The 18,046-nt window shown below is 39.0% G+C and overlaps 1 protein-coding gene across 2 annotated transcripts in view; it reads right to left on the bottom strand.

Moving 5' to 3' along the window:
• CLIC5 (CLIC family member 5) overlaps positions 1 to 13,682 on the bottom strand; it is a 77,552-nt gene extending 63,870 nt beyond the window's left edge. Inside the window, exon 1 of one of the 2 annotated variants that reach the window (XM_085057058.1) lies at positions 12,955 to 13,682. In XM_085057058.1, coding sequence (XP_084913184.1) covers positions 12,955 to 13,596 — 642 coding nt within the window. In that variant the 5' untranslated portion in view covers positions 13,597 to 13,682. The remainder of the gene's footprint in view (positions 1 to 12,954) is intronic. The other variant, XM_085057057.1, reaches the window with a different exon arrangement.
• Positions 13,683 to 18,046: the final 4,364 nt, after the last annotated feature.

Raw genomic sequence — 18,046 nt, 5'->3', positions numbered from 1 at the left:
GCAGGTTATATGCATGGATCTACCCCATGGATTTCAGGATCCTCTGTAGTGTATGTACTGTTTGGCTTAAGAAAAGGCCCTCTGGTTTTTTGGTCCCTAAAAATCTCACACTGGATCAGTGTGAAATAGCAGGGCTCAATATCCTTACATCTCCCTGTGGCAGCAAAGTTTAACCTCTGCAATGGCAATACCTCTGGTCAATGGCAGTGCACTCACCTGGGTTAATGCAGCTAGCTGACCTTGAGCTTCACAGCGAACTGAAGAACTCTTCCATTCTCCTTAATAAATTGCCTTCATTCATTTTTCATTTCACCTTTTGGTACTTCTTCTGTGATAAAGTTTCCACAATGTTTGCCAGCTCACTTGTCTTCGTGCATCACCTCAAGCTGTGGGTTCTCTGTGCTTTTTTTCCCTCCTAAGAGCTTCAGTGTAAGAGTTGCAGCACCTAATGTTGACTTAGTGATATCCCATTTTAGGTTTTCTTTGCTTGAGGACCCTTTTCACAGCAGAGTTAATGCAGCCAACCAGGATGAATTGGAGCAAGGTGGTTAGTTAAGCACATATGTGAAATTCTCTTCTACCAATTCACTTTCACATTAGCAGTTTTTTGCTGGCAACCACCATGTCCAAGTTATTAGGACTACAGAGATCATGTCCCACATCTTTAGTGAAAGATGATGGTGACAATTCTTAAAAAGGAGCTTGACTTAAGACCGAAAGTAAATTTTGTGGTGAAATTCAGCACTGAGCAGAGTCTAAATAATAGCGCCTTGTTTAAGTCTGTCAGAACTGGGAATACTGGGTAGTCTAACTAGAAAGACATAAGGGTTGTTTTTTTTTTCTTAAATGGAGGATTTTCCAAAAATTTTTCATCGTTTGCCAAAATCACAACATTTTCACAGAATCTGTGGCAGGTGTCACTTTCATAAGTCACCAGCTGCAATACCTGAGAGCAACATCACAGACCACCAAAGTGTCAAAGCCCACTTTGTCTTTGCAGTCTCACTGCTCTGACTTTGGTGGCAACTCTGATACAATTCCGCTGAAAATGCACTAAGTTTTCCTGTGAGACCTACATCAGTTAGAAAAGTTCTAATGAAATATGGACCCCTTTGCTCATTATTAGCAATTTCTACCCATTTCTAGCCAAGCAGGAAGTCAGAGTTGAAACCAGACTAATTAATAAATATGCATAAAGGTATCTCATGATGTTGAGAGAAAACCTAAATTCCCCTACAGAGGATGGCAGCAAACAGAGACTCTCCAGTTAAGTCTTGTTTACAGGTTCATGCAGAAAATTGACCTTCAGAGAGGAAAAGCAGAGCTCAGAAGGATGAAGTTTGGTGTGTTGTGAGGTTTGACTCCTCTCAGCTCTGCATCTCAACTAAGTGGAAGTCACTATGAGGGAGTTTCTATCACCTCTGCCCATGCTGGGTCTCCTGACCAGAAGAAGATGACTTTAGGCTACAGAACTATCAAACACACTCTGCAATTATCTCATTTGCCATGACAGATCTAGCAATTAAACAACAAATTAGAAGGTACTTGAATGACCTTTTCAGAAAATTAAGTATAAGGAATTAAAACAGAAAGCAAGTTAGCCAGGTCATCTATCACTCTCCCCAGATATTATAAACCTTGCACTCTATTATTGTAAACCAGAAAAATATTAAAATACTGTAATTAAATGAAGTTTACACATACAAACTTCATTGTGCAAAGCTTCATAAAATCAAAGAGGACTCAGAGCCACTGGGAGTAATACATGTGGGAGTATTTTTTATTGATAGGGCTGATAGTGCCATTGACTTTTAATGCTTCCTAATACTTTCCCTGTTTTCAATTCAGCATAACTTTTGCCAGACTTTAAAAAGGGAGTTCTTCAACACTGATGTCTTCTTTATTCATCTAAAGCACTTCAGATACCCAAAGGTTTATCCTGAAATGCACTCAGACACTAAAGTCACTGATCCCCCAACCTACAGCTTAAAACAAAAGCTTGAAAGTGAACAAAAATTCAAGGAAATGACCCAATTTCCCCCGAATCAACAGCAAGCTAAGAATAGACTCCTGAACTCCTCAATGCCAGCTTAGTCAAACCATTGTCAAATGAAAACACATTTGTTTTTCCAAGTGTTCAGAATTCCATCATCACAGAGCAGGCTCTCCTTACAGGTGATTATGTGAATACATATAAAACTACAACATTCTTGTAAACAATATTCTACAGGCACACTTCCAAAGACATTCCACCAGCCCACCTGTCACACTCTGCATGGAAAACCTGCTTGGAAAATCTGGCCTTCAGTTTGTATCTTTTTTTTTTAATATAAAGTAGTACTTGGTTCCCATCCCCATGAGTCACACAGTCCAGTCTCGACAAGTTAATTGTTAAGTGGAATTAGGCAGCAGAGTGTTCTTTGGTCACATCCTTGCAGGGACTTGGAGAGCACGGTCTCCTCCCTGGCTGGCAGTGGAGGACGGAATGCCAGGGCAGCTGAGCTGCGGGCTGCGCTTTTATAGCGGCGCTATTTTTAGCTGTTATCAGCCGCAGTGCGGGACCAATCCCCGCCTGGGGCCGCAGAGAAACTCTGCTCCGGCCAAACTTCACTCGCAGCAATCTCACAGGGAGGAGCCTAATGACTCTCAATTTGCTGCTCTGAACTTCGGCTGCTCTTTAAAAGGGCTCCTGCAAGGCGCCAGCACACCAAGGACACGAAGAGTCAGGAGCACGAGGAAGTTACTGATTCAACAGATAAGCATCCTGCCTATACTTGGTGAAAATTAGTAAACTTAAGGTGCCTCATGAAGTCCAATAAATTATGCAATCATTCAGTATGATATACATATAAATCAATCTCTGGTGTTTTTAGAAAGGTGGTGTTTTTTATATCACCACGTAACTATGTACTGTGTAACTAGAAACTACTTACTGTGATTATTTACAAATCCATGTGCTCAACAAAGACAGGAAAGACAGACTGGTGCCTCTTCAAAATAGGCCACATGGTGTAAAACAGATTTTTGATACTGGACCTTTGTCCACTATATTTTTTGAGTAATTTTTCATGGAAATATGACCTTGTAGTAACTTAGGGCTTTGGGAAATTAATTTCAAAATGGTAAAAAAAAGTGAATTTAAGTTCCAATAGCTAAACATTAGGCATATAAGACTTTATGTAAGAGAATAGGTTTATTCTTTTCATGGATAAGCATCAGAGCATTCAGAGTGCTGCAGCACTTTTTTTTAACAGGGTTATGTGTGCTATCTTCATTCTTAATGGCATTTTTTGATGGCCTGTGAAAAGGTCCATGAAATGTCCAAGTAAAGTTACTTGCCACGCCTGAATCACAGTGTGACATTAAAAAAAACAAACAAAAAAAGCTTAAAAAAGGACTGTTAAGTCAGTAAGTCTACTCTGTGAAATTCAGTATTCCCGAATTGTTTCCCCCAGTACTTATCTGGAAAGTTCCTAGCTAATAGATATTAAAATCAGACAGAATTTCTAATGACATTAAGAAAAATAAAAATTGTATAGGTTTAAACTATTTCTCCTAGTACTCCTGTTTACTGAGGACTTGCCAGTACTATCTGGACACCTCACTGTCCCTTTCTGGCTAACAGAGACCCTCTTGCAATGAGGGGCCACCCAAAGTATCAGTGTTACAGATAAAGATGAACATATTTATAGAGCAAGTGTAAAAGCTGGCAAATGTAAAACACTTCTGTCTGGTCAGATTTTAATCAAATGGATGTTAAATCCAAAAATGTTACAAATACATGTGAGCAGAGGTCAGAAGAATGATTCAATACCTATAATTTCAGATGCAAAACTTCGCCTCCCTCCATTTGCTTCTCAACCAGCTCTCAAGCTACAGGGACACAGTGTTGAGATCTCCCAAAGCACAGTAATACAAACATTTCACCTCAAATACAATTTGTTTACTTAAACAATCACAGATATCTGAAACCAGGAGGTTATTAAAAGAATCTTTTTGCTGCTTGTTTAGTTTAGCTGTAAAAGCAAAAGCTACCTGAGACAAAATGCAGCTGTGAAAAAAAGGCACCTTTGTGCAAAGAAAGTACGTTCAGAAGGGGATTACTGTGATGACTGGCAGAAATGGAGACAAAAAGGACTGCCTGGTTTAGTCCCAAAACATCTGAGGTTGTCTCAGCCTAAACCGATTTTAAAAAGAGCTAAATGCATGAATGAATGCTAATGGACCATGCTAGCACAAGAGCAAGGATGTCTTAGCTGCACATGAATAAAGGGAATTTGGAAATTAAAGTGTCAAACCTTCAGAGCAGTGACATTCTGCTCTGAAATCTGAAACAGATTTCCAGAACTAATAATATAGTAATAGTTTCTAAATAGACTTTGATCACTCTACAAATGAAGTATTACATGATGAGGCAGCATGTGACAGAAGACTCTTATTTCATGTCCCAAAAAGTCACATCTCATCCCATGATTTTTTTTTTTTTCCCAGATTACTTAGAATCCCCAAAGAAACCATCTTGGTCAGTGTGCAGATTTCTACCTTTCTGTGCCTCATTTTTTACAAATATATAAGCAGAAGATAATGGTTTTATCTCAGAAAATGTGTTCTCAAGTTTTACTTCATTAACACCTGCATGGAGGCTGCAACAGAAAATCAATTAACTTGTGAATCAAAATCCTGGTTTCAAACACTGCTGGATGTACTGAAACCAGACCTGTGCACTGACCAATCCCCTTCCCATCTATCCCTGATCACATCATTGTAACATCATGAATGCCACTGATGTCTTACATTATCAGAGACTACCAACAGTAAAAATTCAACTACAATTGTTTCATTAATTGATATGAAAAAGATCATCTAAATAAATATGACAAAAATTATACCTGCAGATGACAAATCAATGACTCATTTTAGAGTGACACACTTCCTCCATTTTTTTTCTTTTCCACAGAAGGCAGTTTCATAAAGGTTCATAACATTTCCCATTAAGAAGTGGTAAATATTTTTAAAACTGCCACCAATTCAGAAAAATATTTGTCTCTTTTCAGCCATATCCAAGGGTATGAGAAGACATTGAAAATATTTCTAAATGAACCAGTAAATACAGTGGTAAAACAGTGGAAGTTTTCCCTTCAATACAGTGTCTTATGACCCAAACAAACAAAGGAAATTTTCCCAGTTAAAATCTTAAGCTGTGTTTGAAGTGGTACCTAGTAATTAAAATCTAGTGTATTCAGTTGGCTTTTCTCTTCTACTGTGGTGTCTAAAATAAAAATTCTAAAACAAATATAGTTGAAAGCCACATATATGGGAATTGTTATTTAAAAAAAGGATGAGATTCAACTGAAGTGAAAGGAAGAGTGCTGGCTCTCAGTCTTGGAAAGATGCTAAAATGTATTGGGTTATTTAATCTGGTTAATTTAGACTGTGTAATGAACAGCATAAGTGTCCAACATCACAATGTTTGATCACTATTGCACTTCAGTTGTTGCTGAGTGTGGACACTGAAACAAAAAGGGAAATTATAGCCTGGGGAAAAAATAAATTTGAAGTTTGTTTCCAGATATCCATTACCAGAATTCACTTCTGGTCTAACCTAGTAATTCAAGATTTGTATTAAAACTGTCACTGGAGACATTCAGTTTATTCAACTTCAGGTGACTATGCCATCATTTTCAGTGAAAATTTATGGCTTGATGCAGTTGCCTAAACCTTGATATCCATTTGATATCACAGCATTTGATAGGATAGCTGAGGAATCCATAAACATTTCTGAGACAGGATCTTTGGGACACCCATGGCCTGCAGAGACAGCTGGAGACAAAGAGGGAAGTCTTTAGACATCTAAACCAGCACGGGATGCCCATGATTGGAGAACTGAGTTAGGCCCCACTCCATAAAATGCACGGAGTCTACCAAACCAATAACCTTACCCTACAGCTGGTGCCTGCACTTGGCCACAGGAGTTAACCTCCTATCGTGTTATTTCAGACAGCTCTTTGTTGCAAAAAGACCCCAGACATCCTGCATAGGTGTTGTTAATGGCTTACAGAGACATCCTAAGTTGCATGAGCCAAATCCAACCCTTGATATTGAAAAAAAAACAAAGAGCAAAGCAGAAAAGCTGTTTTTCTCTTGCAGACTCCAAATAATTCACATATATCATCACCAGTTGCTCTGCAGGGATTATGCATTATTTTTTGTTAGTAAAATATTAGTCTAAGTAGAGCTGCTCTATAGGTGCTTTTGAAACAACCAATTAGAAATAATACAAATTTGCTCTGCATTGGACAGAATCCATTTAATAGGTGACAGAACTGCTATATAGGTAAGTTTTCAAGGCCAGCAAAGAAGAAATCAATGCACAAATCCAAACATTTTTTCACACCAAAAATGTAGGCGCTGAGGTGTTTCAAAAGAAAAAAACAGTCCATGCTGGGATAAGAGCCTTGTTTTCAGAACATCAGAGGGTGTCACAAGCAGGAATATAGAAGAAAAATAAACGAGTAAATAAATCCTGTTTTAATTTTCTCTCAGTGTGACTACATTATTTACATTGTGTTTGCCATTGCTGCAATCACTGTGCAGGGACAATTTCCTAGATAATACGGCTCTGTATTTTGAAGCTGTTGCTATGTTACCTTTCTGTGTCCAGCCACAGAGCCACACACTGAGCGGGGCAGGGGAGCCGCAGCTCAGAACTGATTTACTCACCTTTCTGCAGGTGCTTGAGTGAAGCACAGACTCAGCAAAAGGGTCAGAAGCAAGACTTTTACCCTTTGTATCCAAAAGATTAAGCAAACTGCTCTGCCCTCCTGCTGAAGCACACGTTCTGCTCGTGACTGATAGTCGGGGGACTGAGGGTTATCTATAACAGAACGGTTGTCACTAATCTTTTCACACATACAGAGTAATTCGGATAGGCATAAATCCAACTGTGAAGAGACCCACACCACACTTTTCCTCCTGACAAACAAGGGTTAGTAGCTGTTAGGTTTCTATGGTAAGAGATTGCCAGTCTGCTATACGTTACAGGGTGGAGGAGGGAGCCATAAATCCACGTTGGGTCCACACCGTGGTGTGGAGGTGTTAGAGGTGTATCCCTGTTTTCTGAGGTAGTAAAGCAAAAGCACTGGAGAGGGTGTCCTTCACACTGGATTTATGTCAGAGCAGTTCTCTGACTCCAAAACTGTGCTGTTTTCAGTGAGGGGTGATCAGAGTCTGATCACGCCCCTCAGAAAAACTTAAATTTTCACAGAAGAGAAACATAATGCTATAGAAGTGAAATGGCAGCTGCAAACTGTGAGTAGTACTGCACTACACTTGCTGGGCAAGTAACAAATGGTTGAGAACATCACTGCAGCATTTACTGGGAAAACACCAAGGCTGGAGGAATCATTCAAATGTTAAAGGATTCAAAAATATGTTAAAATACAGCAGATAAAGTGTTCTGACTAGAGAGTTGGATAAACAATAAAGAAGCACTTACTGTAGTAATTTTTATTGGCACTGCTATTTTCATTACCTGTAAACTGGAACTTAAGAATTATATAAATTTACTGGAGAAAGACTGGAAAAGGTAAAAAACCCACCCCTAAAACAAACAAAAACTAAACCACAACACACCAAACCACCCAACATTTAGAAATTATGAGTCAAGCTTGAAGGCAAGCTGAAGGAACTGAATTTTTTTCAGTTTAAGGAAGCAAAGACGGAAGGAAATTTGGTCTGTGTCTTCTATATAGATAAAGGATTTGTCTATTAAAAAGGAAAATAGCATAATTCAGAGCAACAAGACTTTAATAAAGGAAAATGTTTGTCTCAGGACAATAATTAAGCATCGTCAGAACCTAACTGGTATTGGTGCTGAATTGGCATCACTGAATGTTCCCAAAGAAGCATCTGTTATGGATAGTCTAGATAAGACTAGAGGAAGAGGACACATCTTATCACTTGATATTCCAGACCTGTGGTTTTGTACTTAATTGTACTTGTAAGCTATTTGCAGGAATAAACAACCATTAATTTCATTATAATTATCAAAACAGGTATCACGTTAGGATATTGGCTCCCATGAGTCATTTCCTGCTGCGCACATGTCAACTTCAGCACGCTGCATCTTGGTCTGTAATTTTGCCAAGACTGGAAAACTCTGAAAATAGTTCTTGGCTCTTTTCCTTGCTCAGGTGTCTCAGTTAACACTATTTAAAAGGTGGATTCTGAATCACTCAACCTTTTTCTAAGCTTATTCATAAGACCAAAATAATATTTGCTTACTTCTGTTAGATTTATTATTTAAAATATTTTTAAAAGCTAAAATGTCATAAAAAGCCAAACTACTATAATTTTGTGTACATATGGAGAGTTACACATGCTACCTGGCTTCAGACTGAATTTACATTTCTACCTGCCAATCTTGGTGGAGAAGATATGGCTTAACACCAGCCTTATATGATATATTGGAGTCAATTACAAAGCCTATTGGTTTCAATTGCTAGAAGGAATCTGGACACCCAATTATGTTTACAAATGTTTAACAGCCCAAAACTGCAACTACAGTTGTTTTACCCTGTAGATTATGAGTGCAGTAAGAAATGCCCACTTCTGTTCAGCAAAGCACCAGTTTAACCACTAACTTCTGACTGGACATCCAGGTGGTTCTGCTCTCTTCAAATTACACATGCTTAAAATTAGATTTGTCCTGTGACTTCATGTTCTGGACAATTAATACACATTTCTAAACAGAATTTTCTCAACAGATACCAGAATGCTCCATAAAATAAGAGAAAAACCAACTAAGTAGGAAGAAGCATGATTTTCCCAGTGATACAATGACGAGGAACACGGTCTGTCATTCACAGAAGTTCAGCTTAGTTTGGGGAGCCAGTAAGGAACTAGCACAGGGTTGTGTCACCAAGTTAGAGCCCTGAAACATTCCTGACCTGAAAATCACAGAACTACAGAATCACAGAATTTTTGAGGTTGGAAAAGATCATCAAGTCCAACTGTCAACCCAGCACTACCACCATGTTCACCATTAAACCATATCCTCAATTGCCACATCCACATGTTTTTGGAACAGTTCCAAGGATGTTGACTTCACTTCCCTCAGCAGCCTGTTCCAATGCCTGACAATTGTCTCAAAAAAAAAAAAAAAAAAAGAAAATAAAAAGAAAAAGAAATTTCTAATATCCAATCTAATCCTCCCCTGGAGCAACTTGAGCAATTTTTTCTCATCCTGTCACTTGTTACCTGAGAGCAGAGCTCGACCTCCCTGTCTCCACCTTCCTTTCAAGAGTTGTACAGAGGGAGAAGGTTCCCCCTGAGTTTCCTTTTCTCCAGACTGAGCTCCCCCAGCTCCCTCAGCTGCTCCTCATCAGACTTGAGCTCCAGACCCTTCCCCAGCTCTGGACATGCTCCAGCATCAAAATGTCCTTCCTAAATTGAGGGGCCCAGAGCTGTGGCCTCACCAGTGCCCAGCACAGGGACAATCACTGCCCTGCTCCTGCTGCCACACCATGGCTGGTACAGCCCAGCTGCCATTGGCCTTCTTGCCCACCTGGGCACACCTGGCTCATGTTCAGCCACTGTCACCAGCACTCCCAGGGCCTTTCCAGCTTTCCAGCCACTCTTCTCCCAGCCTGCAGCACTGCAGGGGTTACTGTGACCCAAGTGCAGGACTCAGAACTTCAAATGAGGGAGTGGGGAAGCATCTTGTGGGGAAAACAGAAATGTCCTTTCTTTTCCAGCTCCTAACTTAATGAAATTTTATTAAAGGATACAATAATCCCAAACAGAAACAGCTAAGTGCTTAGGTTCTAATTCTTAAATATAAGCACTGGTATCCACTGAAAGGTCAGGAGGCAACAGGCACAAACTGAGATACACAAGATTCCATTTTAAACATAGATTTACCATGAGGGTAGAACGATAGAATGGTTGCACAGAGAAGTTGTGGGTCCTTCATCTTTTGAAATATTGAAAACCAAACATGGCCCTGAGCAAGCTGCTGTAGGTGATCCTGGTCTGAGTAAGGAGTTGGACCAGATGATCTCCAGGGATGCACTCCAGCATCCATAACTCTGTTACTCCAGTGCAGTGATCCAACAGGTGCAGGCTGATGATGCTAAACCACTGTATTATGTTGGTCTTTTTTGCCTAACACAAGGTTTTTATTGCTTAGGGTAAAGAATTACCTTCCTTCTTTTGGGAACTGTGTTGCTATGGCATAAATGAGTACAGAGAGGGTGTAATCTGTAGTCAGCCTCAGGTCATCAAAAAAATCACAAGGGCAATAATTTTCTTCTGAAAAGAAAACTGGAGGACTAGTCTTTAAATAACAACTCAAGCTTCAGGAAAACAAAAAAGTTAAAATTTTCATAGAAACCTAAACCCTCAGAACAAACATGCTGCTCAACAGGAAAATACAGTGTACAAGTGAGAAGTCTGGACCTTGGAGCTGTGATTAGGTCAAACTGTCCTGTGCACCCAGTAACACAGCCTGTGTGCCACTCATATTTCTGTTCAAATTGCAAAGGCTTTTGTTTGAAGAAATTACAGTGTTATTGAAAGGGCATTAAGGTGGCTGTGACAAGCCTGGACGTGCTGGATTCACACAAAGAGATCCATGTTGGTACATGCTGCATTCTGCTGTTAAAGGCACAGGGAATTCCTTTTTTACCTTATGGCACATCCTGAAATAGTCCACTGACATAACATAGTTACCAAGTAATGACAATGAGTGAAAAGCAAGGTAAAATGATGTAAACATTGGTGGCTAACAAATGGACTACTGTACAGATTATCCATCCAGCTGCACTGTGAGTTAGATACCATTTAATCTTCCCACTTTCTCTGGTGTTCAGTCCTCTGACACTCATGTTTCCAGTCACTGACAGAGATTTATTAGGATTGCAAACAAAGGAGGGAATAAATAGTGACAGAACTGTCATGACCACTATTGTCCCACAGCACAAGGTTCTGCTGTCACTGTCAGTGTCTGCAGAAAAGTGCAAGCCCAGATGAAGCCAATTTTAGAGTAACACTTGTCTCAGGTGGACTAGAGACCATGTGAGAGGGGCACCATCTATGAATAATATCTATTGACCCAACTGAGATATTGGTTCCATGTGCAAGAAGCAACAGCCCTCAGGGTTTTCACCACTCTTGTTATATATTGTTCAATGACCTTTCATTTTACAGGCTGACTTTTGCTATCAAGATAATTTAAAAGAGCAAAGCTGGATTGGAACTCCATGAAGTTATTGCTTTATTACTTTGATACCAGAAAGATAGAAAAGCAAGAGGCAAAGACTAATCCTCACTTTCTGAAGGAGTAAAACACTTAATGGGAGTTCAGTTCAGCCATGCACACAGCAGTATCCAGTGCCCTGCCCATTGGGATCACAGCATGGAGCACCTGAGAGCCTCATGTCTCAACCTTTCTGCCAGGTAGGGATGTCTTGGGGCTCAAGGACATCTCAAAGACACCAGGCACTTGTTTGGCAAGTGAAGAGAGCACAGTTTGCCTTTCTCTCTGGACTAGCTGATAAGAACCTTTATGGCACAATCAGCTACTCTCCACAACAAAAGCAAGGAAAAGGACTTCCTCAAGACCTTGACCACGACAGTTCTATTCAAAATGCCTCTCCTCACTTTTTCAATTTATCCCCAACAACTCTGCTTGAATGGTAGCATCTGCATGCATTTCTTATTTTATCCATAGAGAAAAAAACTAAAAAGATGTTATTTTGAAACAAGAGGAATGTGAAAGAATAAGGAATATAAAGAGATGATTTTAAAGCCAAAATACAGCTCTCAGGTTGCTTACCCCATGTAGTTGCTAACAGACAAAATGTACTCAATTGCTGCAACTTTTGACACATACATAGGACCACATGAAGAGATACAAACTAGGACTAACGCCACAGCTTACTTTGACCATATAATTAACATATTTTTAGCAACGATTGTGATCTAGGCACAGAAATAGGACAGCTGCTGCTTCAGGTAGTCATTTCACCAAATAATGACATTGCTGAAAACACTTCTCACTATGGGTGGTGACAAAATCTCTTCTGCTGCTTCCAAAGTCCCTGTGGAACTTAGAAACAGATTTGGATAATATTATTTATGTCAAAAAGTGACAAACTTTATCAGACTTCTCTTGAAATAACAAAGTGTTATACTCATGGTGTATTGTCCTGTTCAAGGGAAACAAGACCTTGAACATTGACTTCTTTTGCAGTTAAAAAGAAGGAACTGTGAGGCCTGTTTCAGCCTAATAAATGTTGAGAAAAGCTAAATACAAGTGCTTTTATGAAGGGAATCATAATGTTTATTCAAGAACACAGTTTCATTCACAGTTTTGAAACCCAAGAAATACTTTATAAGTATTATTCATAAGGTTAGAGAAAGTATGAAAGCCCCTCAGTAATTTACTCCTAGCTGGAAATAAATGAAAAATACATGTTGAAATTGTCACAGAAATACATCAGTCTAAATATTGAAAGAAATAAAAGAAATACTTCTTTCAATGATGAGCATTATTTAAACTATATATTCAGTTTTCTTCATAGCATTTATAACTATCTCTTTTGAGCTTTTAGCTACTAGGTAGTGAAATGCAAGGATAGCTGAACTAGCTCAACAAATTAGTGGCAGTCTAGGTGTAACAGCAGGGATATTTCACAGAATAAATGAACTGCAGCAACAATCAGAATACTTGCACCACATTTCCACTTGAAATGAAGAAATCCCAGGCACTTCCACACAACACAAATCACCTCTTTCTCTGCTTAAAGGTGCAAGAGGTAAGTGAAGGGATTGACTCCCTGTAGCCGAGTTGGGAGCAAAGCCATGGGTAGCTGTATTTCATTGATTTGGAGGAAAACCACATTGATTTGGAGTTTAAAACTAGGGTATGCTTAGGAGTATCCAGGTTCTTACCTTTACAAAAATGGAAATCTCAAGATCTTCCTGAGAGTTGTTAGTTTCTCCAGAGTTGTTGTTAAGGGGAAACTTGAGGGAAGTTGAAGAGTTGGAAGAAGTGCTCTGTCTCTGACGAAACTTGAAATCTGGAGGAAAATGCTGGTTGCTCTCAAACATTGTGCCCTCTACATCTTTATCTTCTGGAGCTGGACTCAGCAGGTCCATCTGCTGCTGTGGGTGGTCTTCTTCAGCACCATGGTGAGATGAAGACTCATCTTCTCCATCACTTCCATGCTGAGAAGCCACAGAATCATTACAGCTATCTCCTGAGTTCTCATGACTACCATCCACGTTTTCTGGGCTATAAGGGATGGAAAAAGGAGATGCTGAATCTTCATGGACATGATCAGAAAGATCACCTTCTTTATTTTCCTCAGAGTGTGAATCCTCACAGACAGTGGTGTCATTAGCATTTTCATTGATGTCAGTAAAGACTGGCTCTTCCATGGCTGGTAGCTGGTGAGTTTTGCCTGCCTGCTGGTACCTTACCAGACTACAATTAAAGTGAGATGTTGACAGACAAGGCTCCTCAGGAGGAAGCAGAGACTGTGGTGTACGTTCTGAATGCTCAGCTACACATGGCATATCTCCAACAATCATTTACTCAGAGCCTTGAATCAACAACTGCACTTCCACCAAAGTAAAAGGCTATCTCACATTTAACCCTTTTGTCAATCTGACTCCTGGGAACTGTAGCTCAGGTGCTGTAATCAGTTGTTCTTCCAGATGTTGCCTGGCTAAGTATAGCAAAAAAACCAGCTGAAGAACTTATCAGTATTAGAAAGTTACAGTAAAAAAAAAAGTATTCTTACACAGGAAGTAAAAAATAGTTCAATTGGAAATCTTATTTGTGTAAAGAGGTAGAAATGCAGACTTCACCCCCTCTACTCCTATTTTCAGCTTCAAAACTTCTTGGAAAAGCAAGGCAAAACTGCCTCAACAATACAAGTAATCATCTGTAACATTTTATTAGTTACTTAGAACATCATCAACAACTGATGATCATTTATAAAAAAACTACAAATTAAAAAAAATTATAAAGTTGTAAATTTTAACTCTTTCCGACATTGTGATTTGTTTATTTTGGGGACCACATATTTCATATTTGGCATTTTTAACATCTCAGCTATAAGTGGGTTGACCCCCTGTAAAAGGTCTCATGAGCTGGCCTGGGAATATAGGAAAAGAAAGCACTGAAGAAGTATTAATCATGATTACATATACATAATGCATCAATTAATTATAATGCCATTTAGGTTATGTATCTCCATGTCATAAGACATATAGTATAGAAATCTAGTTTGCCATCTTGTGCATACAGTTCCTTTCCTTTAAAGAATGGAGAGAGACACCAAACTGCACAGAATCAAAAGTGGGTGAATACTGCCAGCTTTAGCATAAAATTAACTGCCCTCCTAGCGACAGATACACATTCCAGAGGAACTGAAATCAACAGAGCTGAAACTTCTGGAAGATCCAAACCTGAATTTATCAAATTATTGTAATGCTACCAATTTATTAAAGTCATGAGAACTTCAGGCCCCACTGCCTAAAGACTTTTTACCTCTATATTTACTGCATCTGGATTACATAGACTGTTACAAGAATTCTTATAAAATAATTATATTTAATCTTTTGGGGGTTGAGCTAAAAGGAAAATGAAGGTGTTTTCCTCCTGACCCAACCTTGTAACTTTCTCAGAGGTAACTGCCACTGCCTGGTTGGATTTCTTAAAGAAATAAAAAAGAGAAGTGAGAGAGGACGATGGTAATTCCAGCCACCCTAGACAGAACAAGAAGGGAACACATGCTGTTCCACAGGGCAGAGTAGCAGGTGCTGCCTGCCTGGGATTTATGACTGTAGTTAACTGCCATTAATCTTATATTGAACAGTTTCAAGTACCACTACAGTTAAATATAAAAAGCAAACCAATATTTAATCTTAATAAACTTAGATCCACCTTCTAAGGCTCCTAGATAACCTGAAAAGTACCAGGATAATAATCACAACCAAGTTTAATCACAACTGTGATTGTACAGTACAAAGATGCAGGTAAATATCAGAGAGCAATGAGACCTCTTAGCTCACGAGGGCATTTCTGGCCTGATGCAACTCAAGGACTTCAAGGATACATTACCCATTACCAAGGCCAAATTTCAGCTCTTACTACTCACACATTCCTGCCTGGCACAAGTGGTCCATCAGCAAACAGGACAGAGGACATCTCCTGTATGTACCTCAGCCACAATTCCTCATGTGGAAATCCTAACTCAGAGATTCTAAAATGTGTGCTGTGTAATCTGTCTTGCAAACTTCTAGCATTCAAGACCAAGGCTAATGATAAGACTGATTTAAAATCATGAACTTAAATTACTGAAGTTCAAGAAACTTGGGGAAAGCAATAAAACAGCTGGAAAGTTTTATATGTTCAATTTCTTTTATGACTACTTTTCACTTCTAAGAAAACACTTGGGTTTCTTCATATTTTCTAGAAAGACAAATGTATTTCTGCCTGGGTCTGTTCAACTTGCTCTGAGCATGACTTTGGTCACCAACTCCCACTGATCTTCAACATCTTCTTACAGAGTGCTTGCAGGATTGAACTCTCTGGGATCATAAAAACTCCTTCCTTAGTAACTTGGCTGGCAAACAGTTTGAGGAAAAAAGAGAACACAGAAATATTCATGACACAAAACAAAGAACAAAGTCCAGTTGTAGTCCAGTCCATTCTTTTTTATTCCCTCCACAAAGATGACATTTGCAGGATGCAGCAGCACCTGCTGGAGGGTTTAAAATATCACAAGTAGAACAAAGAGTAAGAGGATAAGGTGAGTATTATTTTAAAATAAATAAATACAGTTGATGTGGATTTCTTTATTGCAAGTTATCCAAGTTCTTCTTTCCTGTGCTCCCACTTCAAGAGTAAAGAAAATTATCATCCAGCGTCCAGTGAAATGGGACTTCTCTCCTGCACAGAAGTGACAGGGAAGAGGTTGTATGAGGCAGGAGAGAAAAAAAAGGTCTCAGCACAACTAAACAAAACCCTCTGAATAAGTCCAATCCCCAAATCCATGAGAATGCAAGATTACAAAATAAAGATTACCAATTTCATCCATTTCCTAAATTGCTCTGCTCCCAAATCTAGAAGACATTGAATTAATGTGGAAGTTGGTAATGTAACACTTTCTGCTGCTATTTCTGTAACACAGGTTGTGTCACTGACCATCCGGATACACATGAGCCATCAGTAATGCTGGTTACTGACTTTGCAGAAACATGAAGCACAAAAACCATAAACAGAAAAATTCATAAAAGGACAAAGAACATGAGCAACAGAGCTCCACATTTGCAAGAGAAGTTTATTTTTTACTTTATGACTGAATTTCTGATTTTACTCTAACTTGCTTCTTTTTAAAGCAAGACATACCAGAATGAATATGACTACAGCTCCAGTTAGCATAGGTAAGACAAGTTACAGTTTTGTTAGAGCTCAGCACCTGGAATAAGAAAATCAAAGATTCTTTCTACAGTCCAGGGGACAGCAACGAGCACCTCAAAGTATGTGGTAAAAAGAGACGAGATAATTATATCAAAAGGAGATGAAAATGGTCTTTAATACAGCCCAGTCATCAGAGGTCCCTACAACAGATAGGTCTGTTTAGACAGCAAAGTTGGAACTCATCTACATTTAGAAACCCACAAATGGACACCAAAATTTAAGCTAGAAACCTAGATAACTGCCTGTTTCACTCTGCAGAGACACACAGAGCTCAGTTCAGCAGCCCAAACACACAAGGACATTTATTGGTATTTAAGTTGTTTGCTTAGAGTACCTTGATTTATCTGAAGGATAAGGGCACAATCAGACAGCTGAAGCTACCCCTAAAACTTTAACTGTTCACTCTGAAAACCCAACAGAAATCAGCACCTCCACCTTGCACTTGTTTTGAAATGACAAGCAGAAGATCAACTTGTAAAAGAATTGTTGCATTGCTAGTGTCAGTTATCCCTCACCTCCCGAGTGGAAGAGAAGGATGGGAAGAAGGAAGAGTTACAAGAACATCAGACCCCTAAAGAGAATACTTCACATCTTCTCAGAGATTAATCATTAGAGGCAAAAAACATATGACACTATTTAATATAGATTCCCAAGGCTTTCACTTGAGTTCACTGTTACTGAAGCAATAACTTGCACATATCTCTAGACATTCCACAATACTGTAAACAAACTCATCCATAAGTGCCACTAGCAGCTTCAGTGGTTCACAGGCCTGTTTAGAAATAGCAACCTATTTCTCCTGTCATTTCCAGTTGGTTATTGCTATGGTTTTAGTGCTTTAATTAAAAGAGACACTGAATTTTATTTGTTCTCCATGAAGATACTTACATACTTTAAACAAAGAGCCTGTAAATCTTTCTTCATAACCTAAAGAAATTGAGGTCCTTCAGTTGCTTCAGTTGCTCCAAAGTGTCTTTTTCTAGACAGAAGAGATGCCAAAAAAACCCCTGAATAGTTGAAAAGAAACACTTAAAGTTCTTGGAAACAGCTGAACCTGAAACTGAAACTGGATGATGGTAAACAAAGTTTAATGTCCCTCAGAAACTGAGGGATCTTGGCATCCCATAGGATCAGACCCATCATTTGCACCTAAGTCCACTTGATGCAAAATCTTGAATGTTCCTGGCCATTCAGAATGTTGGTCTTACAAAAAAAAAACCAAAACCAAAACAAAAACAAACAAAAACAAACAAACAAACAAAAATTCCCAAATTTTTCCTTCATAAAGCTCCAAAATTCCAAAGCTTTGCAACATGTAGTTCAAGGATATTATCAAAACTCCACTTTTGGGAGACAGACCGGTCATGGTTTACAGACATATTATGGGGGACTTTCAATAAATTCATACCACTTTGTTTCCACTCTTGGCTGCATTCAATAAGTGGAGGAAATCAACCACAAAGTCTTGCACCATTTCCAGCCTCAGTTTTGACTTGTGTTGTTAGCAGCACCTCATCTCTACACAGTTCATCAACAGTAATCGTCTATCCA

Source organism: Lichenostomus cassidix, chromosome 3, assembly GCF_008360975.1.
Source record: "Lichenostomus cassidix isolate B80296 chromosome 3, HeHo_3.0, whole genome shotgun sequence".
NCBI lineage: Eukaryota > Metazoa > Chordata > Aves > Passeriformes > Meliphagidae > Lichenostomus > Lichenostomus cassidix.
Note: the sequence above shows the minus strand (reverse complement) of the source record. Positions and strands in the feature narration are given on the sequence as shown.